At 34.7% G+C, this 16,251-nt stretch overlaps 2 protein-coding genes across 4 annotated transcripts; both read left to right on the forward strand.

Moving 5' to 3' along the window:
• The first annotated feature begins 450 nt into the window (after positions 1 to 450).
• Positions 451 to 9,889, forward strand: LOC116016414 (putative acyl-activating enzyme 19). Of its 2 annotated transcripts, XR_004097744.1 has the most exons (18): positions 451 to 848; positions 1,131 to 1,625; positions 1,709 to 1,905; positions 2,064 to 2,267; positions 2,381 to 3,091; positions 3,490 to 4,127; positions 4,212 to 4,287; positions 4,371 to 4,457; positions 4,882 to 4,925; positions 6,172 to 6,280; positions 6,470 to 6,529; positions 6,812 to 6,896; positions 7,075 to 7,139; positions 7,490 to 7,549; positions 7,659 to 7,703; positions 8,598 to 8,707; positions 8,804 to 9,145; positions 9,248 to 9,889. XR_004097744.1 is itself a non-coding variant. In XM_031256664.1 (17 exons), exons 1-17 carry the CDS (start codon positions 485 to 487, stop codon positions 9,030 to 9,032), a joined length of 3,579 nt encoding a protein of 1,192 aa, XP_031112524.1. In that variant the 5' UTR covers positions 451 to 484; the 3' UTR covers positions 9,033 to 9,889. The 2 variants fall into 2 exon arrangements, 1 of the variants encoding a protein (XP_031112524.1); XM_031256664.1 differs by having other exon boundaries at positions 8,804 to 9,889.
• Positions 9,890 to 10,567: 678 nt separating this feature from the next.
• LOC116016415 (putative acyl-activating enzyme 19) lies at positions 10,568 to 12,503 on the forward strand. Of its 2 annotated transcripts, XR_004097745.1 has the most exons (3): positions 10,568 to 10,941; positions 11,038 to 12,327; positions 12,428 to 12,503. XR_004097745.1 is itself a non-coding variant. In XM_031256665.1 (2 exons), the coding sequence occupies exons 1-2, from the start codon at positions 10,820 to 10,822 to the stop codon at positions 11,264 to 11,266; spliced, it is 351 nt and encodes a 116-aa protein (XP_031112525.1). In that variant the 5' UTR covers positions 10,573 to 10,819; the 3' UTR covers positions 11,267 to 12,123. The 2 variants fall into 2 exon arrangements, 1 of the variants encoding a protein (XP_031112525.1); XM_031256665.1 differs by lacking the exon at positions 12,428 to 12,503 and having other exon boundaries at positions 10,573 to 10,941; positions 11,038 to 12,123.
• The last annotated feature ends 3,748 nt before the right edge of the window (positions 12,504 to 16,251 follow it).

A 16,251-nucleotide genomic window follows, 5' to 3' on the forward strand; every position in this document is an offset into this window, starting at 1 on the left:
GCACGTTACTTGCACATTTAGACACAATTTATTCATTTTTATTAAAAATACATTTTATAGTGAAAATAGTCCGTGAAAACACCACAATAATTTACAGCTTTAGTTCATGTTAAAATATGAGGAAATTATTTATAAATAATTAGCAAAAATCAAAGATAAAACTTGTATTTACTTTTTTTTTTTGAATACTATTGACCTACTGAAGCCCAACAAAGTCAACATTACTCCCACTGAGGTTCGAACCTATAACCTTCCACTTGGAAGAATCACTTTGACCACAAGGCCTTTGGCTATATTACTCGAAAACTAGTTTTATTATATTTTACTCCATATCACTTAACTAAAACAATACAAGTCCGTACAATTATTTTTAACATCGCCTTAAAATAGCAAATTAGCAAATAATATCCCGAAGCCGCGCGGTTTACTTACACAATTAGACACAACATCTCTATTCTATTAAAAACAGCATTTCACGGCGAAGATGACCGGCGGCGATGCCTCTACGACGATGGAACACTTCGCCGCCGCCGCCTGCTGTATATCGCACGAATTCCACAGACGCGCTTCACGGAACCCGAACAGGATTGCAGTGATACACGCGTGCGGTGGTGCTCGACTAGCGCGAGAATTCCACCGCATTCACAAAAACGGCAGTGGTGAGCAAACCATAATCGACTTTGATGAGTTCATATCCGAGAAAACGACTTCGCTTCGCCCTACAGTTTACGAAGGCGATAGATGCTTCACCTTCTCTGACATTCTCTCCGCGGTCGATTCTCTCAGCTCAAGGCTCCGCCGGATTCTCGACGGTGCTAATGATTCCCACCTTATTAAACCTCGTTCAGGTATTCATGCTACTGCAAGTGATTGTGCATTAGTTGATTAATGACGGTTGAGTCGTAGAACATTTAATTAAGTGGTTCAACGTGTTAAGTAATCCGTAAACATTAAGCATATGTTAGTTCAGTTGCATTACAGAATTAACTCCACTCCGTATTCTTTGTTTATGTTTTAATTTGTAATTTCCTTTATTCTAAGCTCTGGTTTATGTCTGACTGGAAAAGAATTCGTTGTCAACATTACATTGCAGATACTGCCTAATTCTTAACCTACACGAGTTATTGCAGGCAATGGTGTTCTTAGGGATCATTTAGTACAAGTTGAGAATTCTGAATCACTGGAGTCGAGTGCACAGCAGTTTAATGAACTTCAGAAGACATATACTCCAAGAGTGATAGGAGTTTATATGGAACCGTCTATAGAATATATTATTACTGTCCTCTCTGTACTGAGATGTGGAGAGGCTTTCATGCCTTTGGATCCATCTTGGCCTAAAGAAAGGATATTATGGGTACTATCTTCTTCAAAAGCCAACCTTCTTGTTGGTTGTGGGTCTTCAGTTGACAGTAATTTTCACCAGCTTGATAAGTTAGATTGGCTTATTGATGATGGGAGCTGTCCTATATTTCGTATATCTATGGAAGATTACATTCAAAAGAAAGATTGTGATTCATCGCATTTAGTCTGGCCTTGTGAAAGAGAAAGGTTGAGATCATTCTGTTACTTGATGTACACGTCTGGGTCTACTGGGGAGCCTAAAGGTGTATGTGGCACTGAATCAGGTGAAAATTCTTTTGGTTCATGTGTTAGTTGGAACTCTTCCATTCCATTTTACTGTACTAGGTATTCCGTTAATACTTTGCAGGTCTTCTGAATCGCTTTTTATGGATGCAAGAATTGTACCCCTTACAACTAGAAGATTTGTTGCTCTTCAAAACATCAATAAGCTTTATCGATCATTTGCAGGAATTTCTGGGAGCTCTACTTGCTACTTGTACATTGGTTATACCTCCTTTCAATCAGCTGAAAGAAAATTTGTTCTATATTGTCAATATTTTACAGGTATATTTGCAAAATTAATTATTCTTAAAAAAATTTCTTTTTGACCTAGCAATGTATGAATGGGAAACCTTACTCATTTTTTTCACTTGTTTCCCAGTCATCATAGACAACCCATTATACAAATCTATGAACTGAACACTTTCAATATGCCTATGCAGGAGTATTTGATTGGCAGGATTGTAGCCGTTCCATCATTTATGAGGGCAATACTTCCTGCATTGGAAAGTGCATATTTTAGGAGAATTCAAAGTTCTTTGAAAGTTTTAGTGTTAAGTGGCGAAACTTTCCACCTGTCCCTGTGGAAGATCCTGGTGAAGATACTCCCTCAGACTGCTATTTTGAATTTATATGGGAGTACAGAGGTAGGTTTTTGTTAATGTTCCCACTGGACATGGATTCATTGTTAGATCTTCCTTGCCAGTGATTATTTTAGTTCAAGATTTGCTATTCCTTAACCCGATGGTTTCAAATTTAGGTTTCTGGTGATTGTACATACTTTGATTGTGAGAGTTTACCTCTCATCTTGGAGCATGAGAGTCTGAGTGGTGTTCCAATTGGTTTGCCTTTGCAAAACTGTGATGTTCTGCTCCTTGGAGATGATGATCCCAATGAAGGAGAAATATGTGTTAGTGGACTCTGCCTTTCAGCTGGATACTTTTGTTATCCTTCTGTTTTGCCATTGGATTATGTAGAGTTATCTCAGAACCATGACATCAAGAGCACTGATCATAGAGTTCAACAATATTTTAGAACTGGGGATTTTGCCAGAAAACTTCAGAATGGAAACTTCATTTTTCTAGGGAGAAAAGACCGCACTGTAAAGATTAGTGGACACCGCATTGCTTTGGAGGAGGTTGAAAATGTTCTGAGGGAACATCCAGAAGTAGCTGATGCTGCTGTGATTTTCCGAAATGATAAAAGAGATACTTCACTTTTGGAAGCACATTTGATTATGAAGGAAAACAATGAACATGTTGAGATTTTGAGATCTATTACAAATTGGATAGCTAGAAAACTCCCTCCAGCAATGATTCCTGTTCGCTTCTTCTTTACAGATTCATTTCCCATGTCTTCCAGTGGAAAAGTGGATTACAACCTCTTGGCTGATAGCTGTGTATGCAATGCAGGTTTCCATAGCGAGGTTGATGAAACTCAAGATATTGACTTGATTCAAGCTATAGAAAAGGTTTCTGAACTTCAAATATACAGATACTTAACAATATCTTCTGATTTTTCTTCTGTTTACTGTTTTCTTTTTCCCCAATTTTATGTGTACTAATAAAAGGATTGATGGTTATACGCTGTCAAATGTTCTGTAACGAAGTATATATCCAACACATTGTGCATATATAAAGCATGGTTGCAAGACTCAACCATTGAATTTTATTTCCCTTAAAACTTGAGTGATTAGAATTACATTTGCATTTATTTAAGGCTGGTTTCTGTTGGATAAGCCAAGTCATTTCACTATATATGATAATAAAGGTTCATATTGTAAGTATCTCTACATGACATTCTCACAATCAGAATTAGTTTTCTATTAGATGAAGCAGTTTCTTACATTTTGGATTTTGTGTTGTGCAGGCTTTTTGTGATGGTCTAAGGGTTGATAAGATCTCCCATAATGCTGACTTTTTCGAGATGGGTGGCAATTCTATCTCTGCTGCATATGTCTCATATACTTTAGGAATTAATATGAAAGACTTGTATACTTTTCCAACCCCAAAGAAGCTTCAGATGGCCCTTCTAAGAAAGGAGATTTCATTCAATCATGATCTTAGATCAGGGGCTCCAGAAGGAGTGAACTACGAAGGGCAAGGCAACAGTAATATTCTTTCTCTTTATTCAAGGGAACCCCATCATAATAGAAGGATGCCCCTTAATGAAAATTCTTTTAAACGCTTGAAGATGGATTCAAACTTGTACATTGAATCTAATTATGTTAGTGCAAGAGATTATTCCTATTCCAACTTGGGTCTTATCAATTGTTCATTTAGCCGTTGCAACTATGTGAAACATGGAGAGGAATGTGGGGGGAATATATGCGGTAGTGTGCGCTCGCAGGAATTTCCATGTGGTAGAAAAATTTCTATACGAGAATTCTGGAAAGTTGACATGGAGTCTTGTGTTGATGCATCACCACTTGTTGTATACAAAGAAAGTAATGTTTATGTGTTTATAGGGTCTCACTCACAGAAGTTTATTTGCATAGATGCCAAAAGGTGAGGATGATATTGTTTTTTGGACAATAGGTAAAACCAGTTGTAAAGTTTCCTGACAGCATTATTTTGCTGTAAATTGTATAGTGGTGTTGTACAATGGATGGTGGAATTACAAGGAAGAATTGAATGTTCAGCAGCAATTGTTGGTGACTTCTCTCAGGTTTGATTTGTGCCTCAATTTCATCATAGTTCTAATGTAACATTCAACAGCTTTTGATCAACTATCAAGGCTTCCTTTTCCAGGTTGTTGTCGGCTGTTATGAGGGAAATATATATTTTCTGAATTTTTCAAATGGCAGCACCTGTTGGAGTTACCAAACATGTGGAGAGGTATGAATGTGTGATTCTTTAATTTTCTAAAGCAGTTGTCATTACTAATATTTTCATAAGGTATTTGCTCTACTTATATTTCCTAATTTCCTAATTATGTATTAGACAAAGAATTTGTGTGCTATATGTAAAAAATCAACATGAGACTGAGACTGTGAGTTATAGTTGGGACTATAGTACATGATAACATATCCATAATTAGTTTTTTTTTTTTTTTGTTTTTTTTTTACAAATTACAATTATTCATTGTTTATGGTGAAGTTGGATGATCAATGATTTTGGCTGATAGTGGATTGACACTATTTTTTCAACATAATTTACTTTCACTTTGTTTTGTTGCTTGAAATTAGTTTCATTGTTGTGTAAATTAGCTATTGAATTTTCTGACATCCTCTTCTGGTTCTTGACTTGTGATATATTGAAGGTCAAATCACAGCCAGTGGTTGACAAACCCAGACACTTGGTCTGGTAAGATTTCATTCTCTTCCTCTATTGTTGTTATTGTACAGGGTAGTGGTTTACTGCAACTCTATCCCTTCCTGGCACCCGTTTAAGGTGGAACACCATCAATTAATTCTGAAAGATTTCTTTGATGGAGAGGTTGGTTCTGTGTATTTCTCAATTGAAATAATCATCTTTACAAGGATCCCATTATGCTTGTCTGAAGGGTGGAAGCCGTACCTAGGGAAATAAACAAAAAGATTTTGATTGTTTCTGTTTTGAATTTTTGATGTTCTATATCTGAAATGTGATTTTATTTATTCCCTACTTGTGATTGTTCTTGAAATGCAAGCCTGGGCTATATTCAAGAAATGATGAGATATTTTTATGCAATGGCCTATTATTCAATGAACCTAGAATGCTTTTGGGAGAGGACTTCTTTACTCTTTCCTTGGTTTTCTTTTTGATATGTTTGATGTAGAAACAAGTATTACTATGATGTATTCAGCATTTCAACCTTTAATTGTAATAACAAAGCATAAATATATGCTTGTTTGCCTCGATTGCCTAGCAGCCTAGCTGGTGGTTTTCTGGTCTGCTTGTTGACTCTTATTTCAGCTTTAAGAGCTCATCTCCATCTTTATGCTGTTGTGACTTGTGATAGGAAAAAAGAGTATTGAGAAGAGAAATAGAGATTAACATCTAGAATACAAATTATTCTGGTTTCTGAGGAAAAAAATGATTAAGTGGAAGAAATTGAAGCTTAAAACCTAAAAGTCCTCAAAGACTCCCAAGACCATTTGGCATCTATGGGAGATATGATGGTCTTCTTTAACCTTCTGAATTTTTGTCTTTTTGCCTCCAATTAATGTCGTATTTAAATATAATCTCCTTTATGTAAAGGCTACTAATAAAAAAGGAGATTGATGCCATTAATTCTATTTAAATCAACCAAACAAGATAATATCTTATTCCATATTTTCTTGACACTTATATCCCAAAATGTACTCTATGAGAGCCTAGGAAGGTTTCTTGTCAAAATTTGTGCTTTTGCTTTGCCAACAAAATGCACTGTATGAGAGCCTTTAAAGCTATGCGTAAGCAACATTCTGTGTTTCTATGTAATCAATGTGTTGACATTTTGCTAAAAAGGTTGTAGATACTCATGCTCTCATATGTTATTTTTTCACTGAGTTTTATTTTTTGTTATCTTGCTAAAGAACATGAGCTTCTTATCTCACTAGTGAAGTATTTCTTTAATCACTATCTGCAGGTGCGGGTCACATGACCACAACCTCTATGCCCTGGACTACAAAAATTATTGCTGTATTTTCAAAATTCCTTGTGGTGGCAGTGTATTTGGCTCACCTGCCGTTGATGAGGTGGGTTTTTGATAACTATGTATGTTATATGCATTGTGTACCATTTGCCACAGTCAACTGTCTTTGCTGAATTAAGGATCCAAGGCTGTGAACTGACGTATTTTTGAGTGAAATTTTGTACCACATATTGTGCCATGTTCTGTTTTGCATAGTATTTGCATCTAACAATCTTTTTCCTGTGCTTTTTAGATGCAAGGAAAACTTTATGTGGCATCAACAAGTGGCCGAGTAACAGCAGTATCTATTAAGGTATTATTTTTGTAACCTTAAGCAGTTCTTTTGCAATAGTACATATCATGGATCTAACAGTGCTCACTGTGAGGATGAATTAGGTCACTAGTGTTTATAATTTAGAGATTAAATTATACTAGATCAGTTTTGTTGTATCACTTCATACTATCTTTGCGACTCCTCTGTGATCAGCTTTTTTTCCCTAACATGGAGCTGCCATTGACTTCATTGTCTTCTGGGTCTGCTAGTGACTTGATCAATTAGCCCACTCTGGTATCTAAGTAATATTTTATTGTGCAGGCTCAGCTATATAGTGTACTATGGATAAAAGAGCTGGGAGTTCCTGTTTTTGGGTCACTTTCCATAAACTTTTCATATGAAATAGGTAATTTGTCGTATGAACCTTGTTCTAAGGTTTATAATGAGAATGTCTAGCCAGAATTTTTTGTTGACATCATCAAGTTGTAAATTTTATGGATGTTGCAGTACATGCATGTTTACAGAGTTTCTGCAATTGCATTTCAAAATGTCATCTAACATTTATCTTTATTATGATGTTTTAGTAATTTGTTGCCTGGTGGATGGAAGTGTTCTTGCATTGGATGCTAGCGGATCTGTTGTTTGGAAGGTACTTTTACATTTTTTAAGAGTTTATTCCATTTCTTTGTCCATTGACTATAGTGGCATTTCTACTTTTGGTCCTCAACTTTGGTTTGTTCCACTTTTAGAATTCTGTGGCTACATTGAAACTTCTGAATTTTGATATTTAGATATGTAATGCCTGTACCATTGCTCATTGTTGTTTTACGATCCACATTTGAATAACAGATTTAGCTTTTAACAGCTTTTCTCCATCCTTTTTGATGTGTAGAAGTTCTATGTCCAAATTCAATGTTTTTTTTTTTTCTTTATATAGTAGTATTTATAAGATGCCCTTTCTTCCTTAAATTTTTATAATTCCTTTGTTTGATGAATTAGGGAAGAACTGGAGGTCCAATATTTGCAGGACCATGTACATCACATACACTGCCCTCCCAGGTGATTATATTTATATCTCAACTGACAGGTTCACTAGTGTGCATGTAGAATTTCTTAATGCAGCATTGCAGCTTGACATTTTTTTTTTTAAATTTATAAATCTTGGTAGGTGCTTATTTGTTCAAGAGATGGCATCATCTATTCATTTGACTTGGTAAGTTGATCACCATATGTTCTGCTCTTTCCTTATTGAGCTATGTGACTCATACCTGAAGTTTTATCCTTGCTATACTTAATAACAACTTCTTTGACCTGTGTTATATGTGTTTTTGGTTTCAATTGATGAGTGTCTCATACTCAAAAGTTTTTTTAGGTCATGAAACTTTGTTTTTTTTTTTTAGTTAGACCACGAGGTGTCCTGAGCAGGCCCTAACTGTATGAAGCTTTGTTTGAGTGGGTGTGGAAGTATTATGAACTCTATGGGGTGGGATACTTTATGAGATCTTGATATATTGTCTGTACTCATATATCTTGGCGGCTAGGTGCATCACCTATACACCCCCAATATTCCTATCCTTTCAAGAGAAGATTGAATCATAAGCCATGGAGTAACCAACCTTTTTGAATATGAAGTTCAGCTGTTACATTTCTGCATAAATATCTGATATCTCATTCCCGTTAGGTACTTTTTTGCACTGTGTATAGAATTAAAAATAATTGTTGCTGAAAATGTGTCTAGTTGTGTTTTTTTTTTTTTTTTGTTTTTGTTTTTGTTTTTTTTTTTTTGTTTTGCTTGAGTATGGTTGCATCTCATATATGTTGGACTCTAAATTGAACTTGAGTATGGACAGCATTTCATGGCTTAGCACAACTTGTTAGCCCCGGTGAACTATTATTATTTCTGTACTCAAATTAATTGGTACTATTCCTAAAATAACAACTTTTTTCCTTTTTTGGAGAGGGAAAGGTATTGGATTTAGAGATGACCCTCTCATATGTTAGTGAGAGATAGGGCTTAATGCAATTCCAATGACATTTCCAATAAACTATTTTCATTTTTTATGGTTATGGCTTTGATATCAATAATTAATAATTAATGTTTTGGCAGGAAAACGGGAAATTACTCTGGAAGCACTCTGTTGAAGATCCCATCACTGCATCTGCATACATTGATGAGAGCTTGCTGTTGTCATGTGATGACCACACTCTGCCCCGGAGGTTATTCTGTAGTTTAATTGCTTGTGAAACAAATTATTGAATAATCAGTCTAGGAGAAAAGTAGATGATCTCCAATGCCTGACTGTACTTTTACAGGTTCATTTGTGTATGCACCAGTTCTGGAGGTATTCGTGTGCTTCAAGTCAACTTAGATCACAATGAAGCAGCAAAACAGTCGGGGGAAGATGTGATACAGGAATTCGCCAAGTTGGATCTTGAAGGAGACATCTTTTCCTCCCCTGTGATGATTGGTGGAACTATATTTGTTGGCTGTCGGGATGACTATGTGCACTGTTTAAAGCTTGAGAGACAAATTCCAACTTAAAGTTGAACTCTACTGCTTTGGTATCTTCAGATTCTTATGCCCATTATGTGAGTCTGGCCAAGAATATCCCATTTGTGAAAATCAGAGCATTGAGTGCATGTCATATGCACATGGTAATACCACCAAGTCTTTTTAAATTATCAGAGCCTTCAACTCTTTGATAGAATCCAGATTACTTGGAAACAACACTGAGCCAGAGTGCCAAATCTTTTCAGAATACCCAAGCATTCACCTGTGGTTATAATCCAGATTCCTTGGAAATGGTGAGCAATCTGCTCATAAACTGTTGTGATGGAATGAGAATTCAGCCATGTTCTAATGGAGTACTCCTTGAAAGTATGCCAGAGAGATCTGTCAGATTCCCTCTGTCAAAAGTCCTTTCAGGGTATATTCTCAGTACTTCATAGATCCCTTCAAAAGGTCATGGAAGACATCTGTAAAAGATGATATATTTTGGAAATGATCTGACATGCAAAGTGGAAAAACAATAGCGCTATGTGGCACAAGATCTGAAAAATCAACCAATGCGGGCATCTTCCTCTAACACCTATAATTCATTATTGCATTCAGATTTGTTGTACTGCCAATATTTTCCTGTGAGGTTGTTAGCGACGGATTGCAAAGGTTTCTTTTTTCTGGGATGCTACATACTACTGTATTCTATATGCTCATATTTAAAGTTGAGGCACTGTTTTAGATGTGAATCTGTGTATCAATTAGAGAAGGCATTTGTGCTGATATTGATTTGTCAACAATACCTATGCTTGTACATAGTTGATACAAATGTTTGCTTTCTATTAAACAATATGTTGAGTTTGAACCCTTGCACCAATCCAAGGAAAAACACTTCCTTTTCATTTTTGTCCTTTAGCGCTGCATAACTTCTACTTGATTATATTTTGCTGGTGGTTACATGCCCAACTTGTTAATATTCCTCCAACAATTTTCTCAGCTAACTATTCTCTTTTCAAGTTGTAGAAACTATCTTTGATTGGCCTTTGTTCTCTTAAGGGCTTGTGGCTTACACTCGTGAAGATTGAAAACCTCATCAGTTGACTTTTGTAAGTATACAACCCATTCCCACCTGCTATTCTTATTTTTCAAGTTTCTGCAGCTGTCAGTGATCAATTCAATTTTAATTTGTTCTTTTTTTGGATGAAGTTCTCTTGTGAAGTGCAAAGATAATGTTCAATTTGGAGTCAGCATCAACATGATATAGAAAGGTCCAACAAGGTATAGTAGGTTTCACTAGCCCTTTGACCTCACTTCACATGCATATAGCCAAAGTCAATAATGCTCGTGAAAAAAAAAAAAAGCATGTCTTTTCCCCTTGTTGCCATTTTTTCCTTGTACTAACAAATGAAATATAAATAAATATATAAGACAATTTTAATACCCTTTCTTGGCCAGTTCTTTAGCCCCTAGCTGTTGGCNTTTTTTTTTTTTTTTTTGTTTTTGTTTTTGTTTTTTTTTTTTTGTTTTGCTTGAGTATGGTTGCATCTCATATATGTTGGACTCTAAATTGAACTTGAGTATGGACAGCATTTCATGGCTTAGCACAACTTGTTAGCCCCGGTGAACTATTATTATTTCTGTACTCAAATTAATTGGTACTATTCCTAAAATAACAACTTTTTTCCTTTTTTGGAGAGGGAAAGGTATTGGATTTAGAGATGACCCTCTCATATGTTAGTGAGAGATAGGGCTTAATGCAATTCCAATGACATTTCCAATAAACTATTTTCATTTTTTATGGTTATGGCTTTGATATCAATAATTAATAATTAATGTTTTGGCAGGAAAACGGGAAATTACTCTGGAAGCACTCTGTTGAAGATCCCATCACTGCATCTGCATACATTGATGAGAGCTTGCTGTTGTCATGTGATGACCACACTCTGCCCCGGAGGTTATTCTGTAGTTTAATTGCTTGTGAAACAAATTATTGAATAATCAGTCTAGGAGAAAAGTAGATGATCTCCAATGCCTGACTGTACTTTTACAGGTTCATTTGTGTATGCACCAGTTCTGGAGGTATTCGTGTGCTTCAAGTCAACTTAGATCACAATGAAGCAGCAAAACAGTCGGGGGAAGATGTGATACAGGAATTCGCCAAGTTGGATCTTGAAGGAGACATCTTTTCCTCCCCTGTGATGATTGGTGGAACTATATTTGTTGGCTGTCGGGATGACTATGTGCACTGTTTAAAGCTTGAGAGACAAATTCCAACTTAAAGTTGAACTCTACTGCTTTGGTATCTTCAGATTCTTATGCCCATTATGTGAGTCTGGCCAAGAATATCCCATTTGTGAAAATCAGAGCATTGAGTGCATGTCATATGCACATGGTAATACCACCAAGTCTTTTTAAATTATCAGAGCCTTCAACTCTTTGATAGAATCCAGATTACTTGGAAACAACACTGAGCCAGAGTGCCAAATCTTTTCAGAATACCCAAGCATTCACCTGTGGTTATAATCCAGATTCCTTGGAAATGGTGAGCAATCTGCTCATAAACTGTTGTGATGGAATGAGAATTCAGCCATGTTCTAATGGAGTACTCCTTGAAAGTATGCCAGAGAGATCTGTCAGATTCCCTCTGTCAAAAGTCCTTTCAGGGTATATTCTCAGTACTTCATAGATCCCTTCAAAAGGTCATGGAAGACATCTGTAAAAGATGATATATTTTGGAAATGATCTGACATGCAAAGTGGAAAAACAATAGCGCTATGTGGCACAAGATCTGAAAAATCAACCAATGCGGGCATCTTCCTCTAACACCTATAATTCATTATTGCATTCAGATTTGTTGTACTGCCAATATTTTCCTGTGAGGTTGTTAGCGACGGATTGCAAAGGTTTCTTTTTTCTGGGATGCTACATACTACTGTATTCTATATGCTCATATTTAAAGTTGAGGCACTGTTTTAGATGTGAATCTGTGTATCAATTAGAGAAGGCATTTGTGCTGATATTGATTTGTCAACAATACCTATGCTTGTACATAGTTGATACAAATGTTTGCTTTCTATTAAACAATATGTTGAGTTTGAACCCTTGCACCAATCCAAGGAAAAACACTTCCTTTTCATTTTTGTCCTTTAGCGCTGCATAACTTCTACTTGATTATATTTTGCTGGTGGTTACATGCCCAACTTGTTAATATTCCTCCAACAATTTTCTCAGCTAACTATTCTCTTTTCAAGTTGTAGAAACTATCTTTGATTGGCCTTTGTTCTCTTAAGGGCTTGTGGCTTACACTCGTGAAGATTGAAAACCTCATCAGTTGACTTTTGTAAGTATACAACCCATTCCCACCTGCTATTCTTATTTTTCAAGTTTCTGCAGCTGTCAGTGATCAATTCAATTTTAATTTGTTCTTTTTTTGGATGAAGTTCTCTTGTGAAGTGCAAAGATAATGTTCAATTTGGAGTCAGCATCAACATGATATAGAAAGGTCCAACAAGGTATAGTAGGTTTCACTAGCCCTTTGACCTCACTTCACATGCATATAGCCAAAGTCAATAATGCTCGTGAAAAAAAAAAAAAGCATGTCTTTTCCCCTTGTTGCCATTTTTTCCTTGTACTAACAAATGAAATATAAATAAATATATAAGACAATTTTAATACCCTTTCTTGGCCAGTTCTTTAGCCCCTAGCTGTTGGCCTTATCCTCAAGTGAAAATTAAATTACAAGCTCTATTCTAAACTTTACAAATATATTCACTTTTGATCCCTTTCTTTTGAGGTACAGTCAAATCGATTCTCTGTCTTTCTTTATACTTAAAAACACATTCTTTGCTCCACCTACCCTAGACCCGATTCTCTTCACCCATGTGCCTGTCATTCCAATAAACATTCAAGGAAGATATACCTTACTTTGTAAGCTAGGTTGTTTATTATTCCTCCTTGGTATTATTTGCCAATAATGATTATGATGTTCCTTCAATGTCAATCCTTTATTCCAGATATATACAAAAGCAATAATTATGAAGGGTGTTTTTTTAATTAACTTTCCAGCCTAGTGAAAGAATGTTAACATAACATAGGTCTCTGGCTTACTAAAACAGGTGGGGTCACAAATCCAATAGAAAACTGCTCTGAAATCAGTTGGAGTCGGCTGGGAAGGGGAAAGCAACTCACCACCAGCAGATTCCTCCAGAAGCTGTCCCATAAAAAAGAAGTCCATGCACATGCAAACGCAAAGGATCTTATCAACAATGGAACAGAAGTAATGCTTAAACTTTTCTATAACTTTCGCTTTCCTGCTTATTAATCAGTTCAGTTTATTCATCTGATTAGGTTAGTTGTTATTGCTTCTGTGTCAAGATTCCAAGGAATAGTTCCTTCAAAACTAAATTTTAGTTTACTTTATCTATTAGGCAGTTGTTAAGTTGGTATAACCACTTGATTTGCTAAATCCTATCAAGTGATAAAGTGATATTACTACCCGGCCCTCTAGATAAATACATGTAATTTTGCTCCGGAAGATAAATACATGTAATTTTGCTCCGGAAGGGATAGTTGAGTGGTTAGAGTATAATTCTCGTACCGGTCATAAGTTCAATTCTTGCCAACATCCTCTCAGTTGAACCCGTTACGCATGTCTTCCTAATGTGGTTTGCCGGTTATTACATAGGAGCAGAATTTACCTAGTATATACCATCGAGTAGTGATAACTAGTGAAGAAAAAAGAAAAAAGATCAATGTAAGTTTACACATAATTATTGTAAACCTATAACGTGACTTGCATCTATCACGAGAGAAAACTTTGCACAGTGACTTGTATCTCTCTAGTTATTAATTAACTTATTGATATTAATTTGTCTTATATTGTATTGATAGAAAGATATACGGGAAGGAAGGTATATAGTATAAGTTTTGATTTTTTATTCAAATCATACCAAATAGAAGTTTTGGCTTATGTTAACCATGTGGTTTTAACACATGTTATTTGCACCAAAGTTTGAGTTATTTACGAAAATGTTATTGTGTCTTTTTATTTTTATTATTTTAATTACATCTGATTCGTTAAATCTAAACAAGTGTACAATTGCAATTGGTTCTCAGTTCTTTTTTGGGCATCCGTTCTTACTTGAGCGTGCCTATTTATATATTTATTTATATGATGCCGAACAACCTTTTCATAATTGCGTTTACAAATATTATTATTTCGACATCATTATTTCGACGGTTCGACCTCTAAATAAAGTCAATTATGTGGATTTCGAAATTTTCATATTCAATCCTAGAATTATGATTGTATCAAGTCTTAACATGTGGCATGTGTTGTATACTTGTATATTACTATTTATATTTATTAGATACAAATTAGCTTATACTACAATTCAAGTTAATCAATGAAGATAGAAATAGAAGAGAATATACCAAAAAAAAATAAGAAGTTTTCTTTGATGGTTACTTATAAATTGATTCTATTAAGTCTGGAATTCTCAACCATTGGGAGATGTATCAAATTTGATATTTGTAACATTATCTGAAATTTTTAAATGACAACTTCAACTGAAAAGATTAAACTTATTTTGGTAAACGCTATATTTCAAAAGATATTGTAAAAACTTTTTTAAAAAATTATACATATCTCAAACAATTTGTCTTAAATTTTATCTCAAATAATATAAATTATATTATTTTCATATTCATTTTTTAAAACTTATTAATAACTAATAAAATGAATCTATAATCTTTATGTATGTTTATTACAAGGTCATGCAATATTACAAAAAAAACATAACATGACAACTATGTCCGGAAGGATAATGGAACTGATTTTACTGCTTGTTTGTAAAGGAAAATAATCAATTTAAGGTGACCATGTGCGACAAACTTGGTAGAATCAAACTCAGGATCATCTAAATACAAGAATCAGGTTTTATTCACACATTTGATCAACCCTTTTAAAGCTCCCCCGTCTCTCTCTCTCTCCCTCTCCCTCTCTCTTTTTTGGTTTTTGTTATGAGAGAAATTCGCAACCACTACTTGATAGTGTGTATGAGATAAATTCTGCTCCTATAAAATAATCCACAAATCACATAGGAGAAGTAAACTATACTAAGATAACGATATGTGTGACGGGCTCGATCAATAGAGTATTAGTAAAAATTAAACTCGTGGTCTTTTTTAGACAAAAATTATATTTCATTCACTAGACCCACTTATTTTAATTTCCTTTCATTAAATAAGTAATGAGTACATGAAGGAAATATTTCTTTAATAAAATTATTACTAGTACATTTTAAAGTCAATACTTAACCCCAAATAAAAATAAGAAAAGAGAACTACTTATGCGAAACCAATAAGCAAACTGCATCAGCCATGGGTTTGCTTGTCTGTACACGTGGACAGATGGTGCATGCACAGTCGTTTGATCAATCAATGATCAATGATCAATGATGATGACGGTTGACGACTTTTCCTAAGCGCGCTGCAAAGCTGAAGCTCAGGTTTTTTCTTAAATTCTGAAAAAGTCAGTTCACCAATATTGACATTTGACAATAACTAATTCCCCATGCAAACTGTTTTATATACCTAACCACATGCACAAGTCTAGGGGTTTTCTGTCATTGCACAACTTGTGGAATATAATTAGCTTTAATAATTTGTTCAACGTTAAATTATTGCCTATTATATCCCTCCAAGTATTACAATAATAACCAAAATTATTACTCCTTATAATGACTAACTATAAAAAAAAAAGTTATTTTTGTAGCCAAAGAGGTGGTTGAATACTTGAATGTGTAGAGCGCGATTTATGTACCAAAAATTCACAAGTTATTTAGATTCTTATCAATACAATCTCATTCAAACTTATCGCACATTACAAGACTTTCCTAATATGATTTGGAGTGAGATTTACCCAATGCATACTCTCAAATACTAGTTGCGTGTTTTCCTATCATCCAAAAAATTTATGTTATTCTTTCTTATTAAGGTGTTACTAAACCTCTTTTTTTTTTTTTTTTTTTTTTTTTTTTAAATGTTGAATGATTGTTATGAAATGCATCTTTTTTATTTTAATCTCTAACATGACTGAAAATGTTTTTAAAATTATAATAATTTAATATGCATCTAATAATAACTCTTAATTAAAAAATTATTGGTCAATTGGGCATTCTAGATGTAGCACTCAACATTTATCTACTACTCCGAGCAAATAGATAAGAAAAAGCTTTTTTTTTTTTTTTTTTTTTTTAAATTT

The sequence above is a fragment of the Ipomoea triloba genome, chromosome 4 (assembly GCF_003576645.1).
Source record: "Ipomoea triloba cultivar NCNSP0323 chromosome 4, ASM357664v1".
Classification (NCBI taxonomy): domain Eukaryota; kingdom Viridiplantae; phylum Streptophyta; class Magnoliopsida; order Solanales; family Convolvulaceae; genus Ipomoea; species Ipomoea triloba.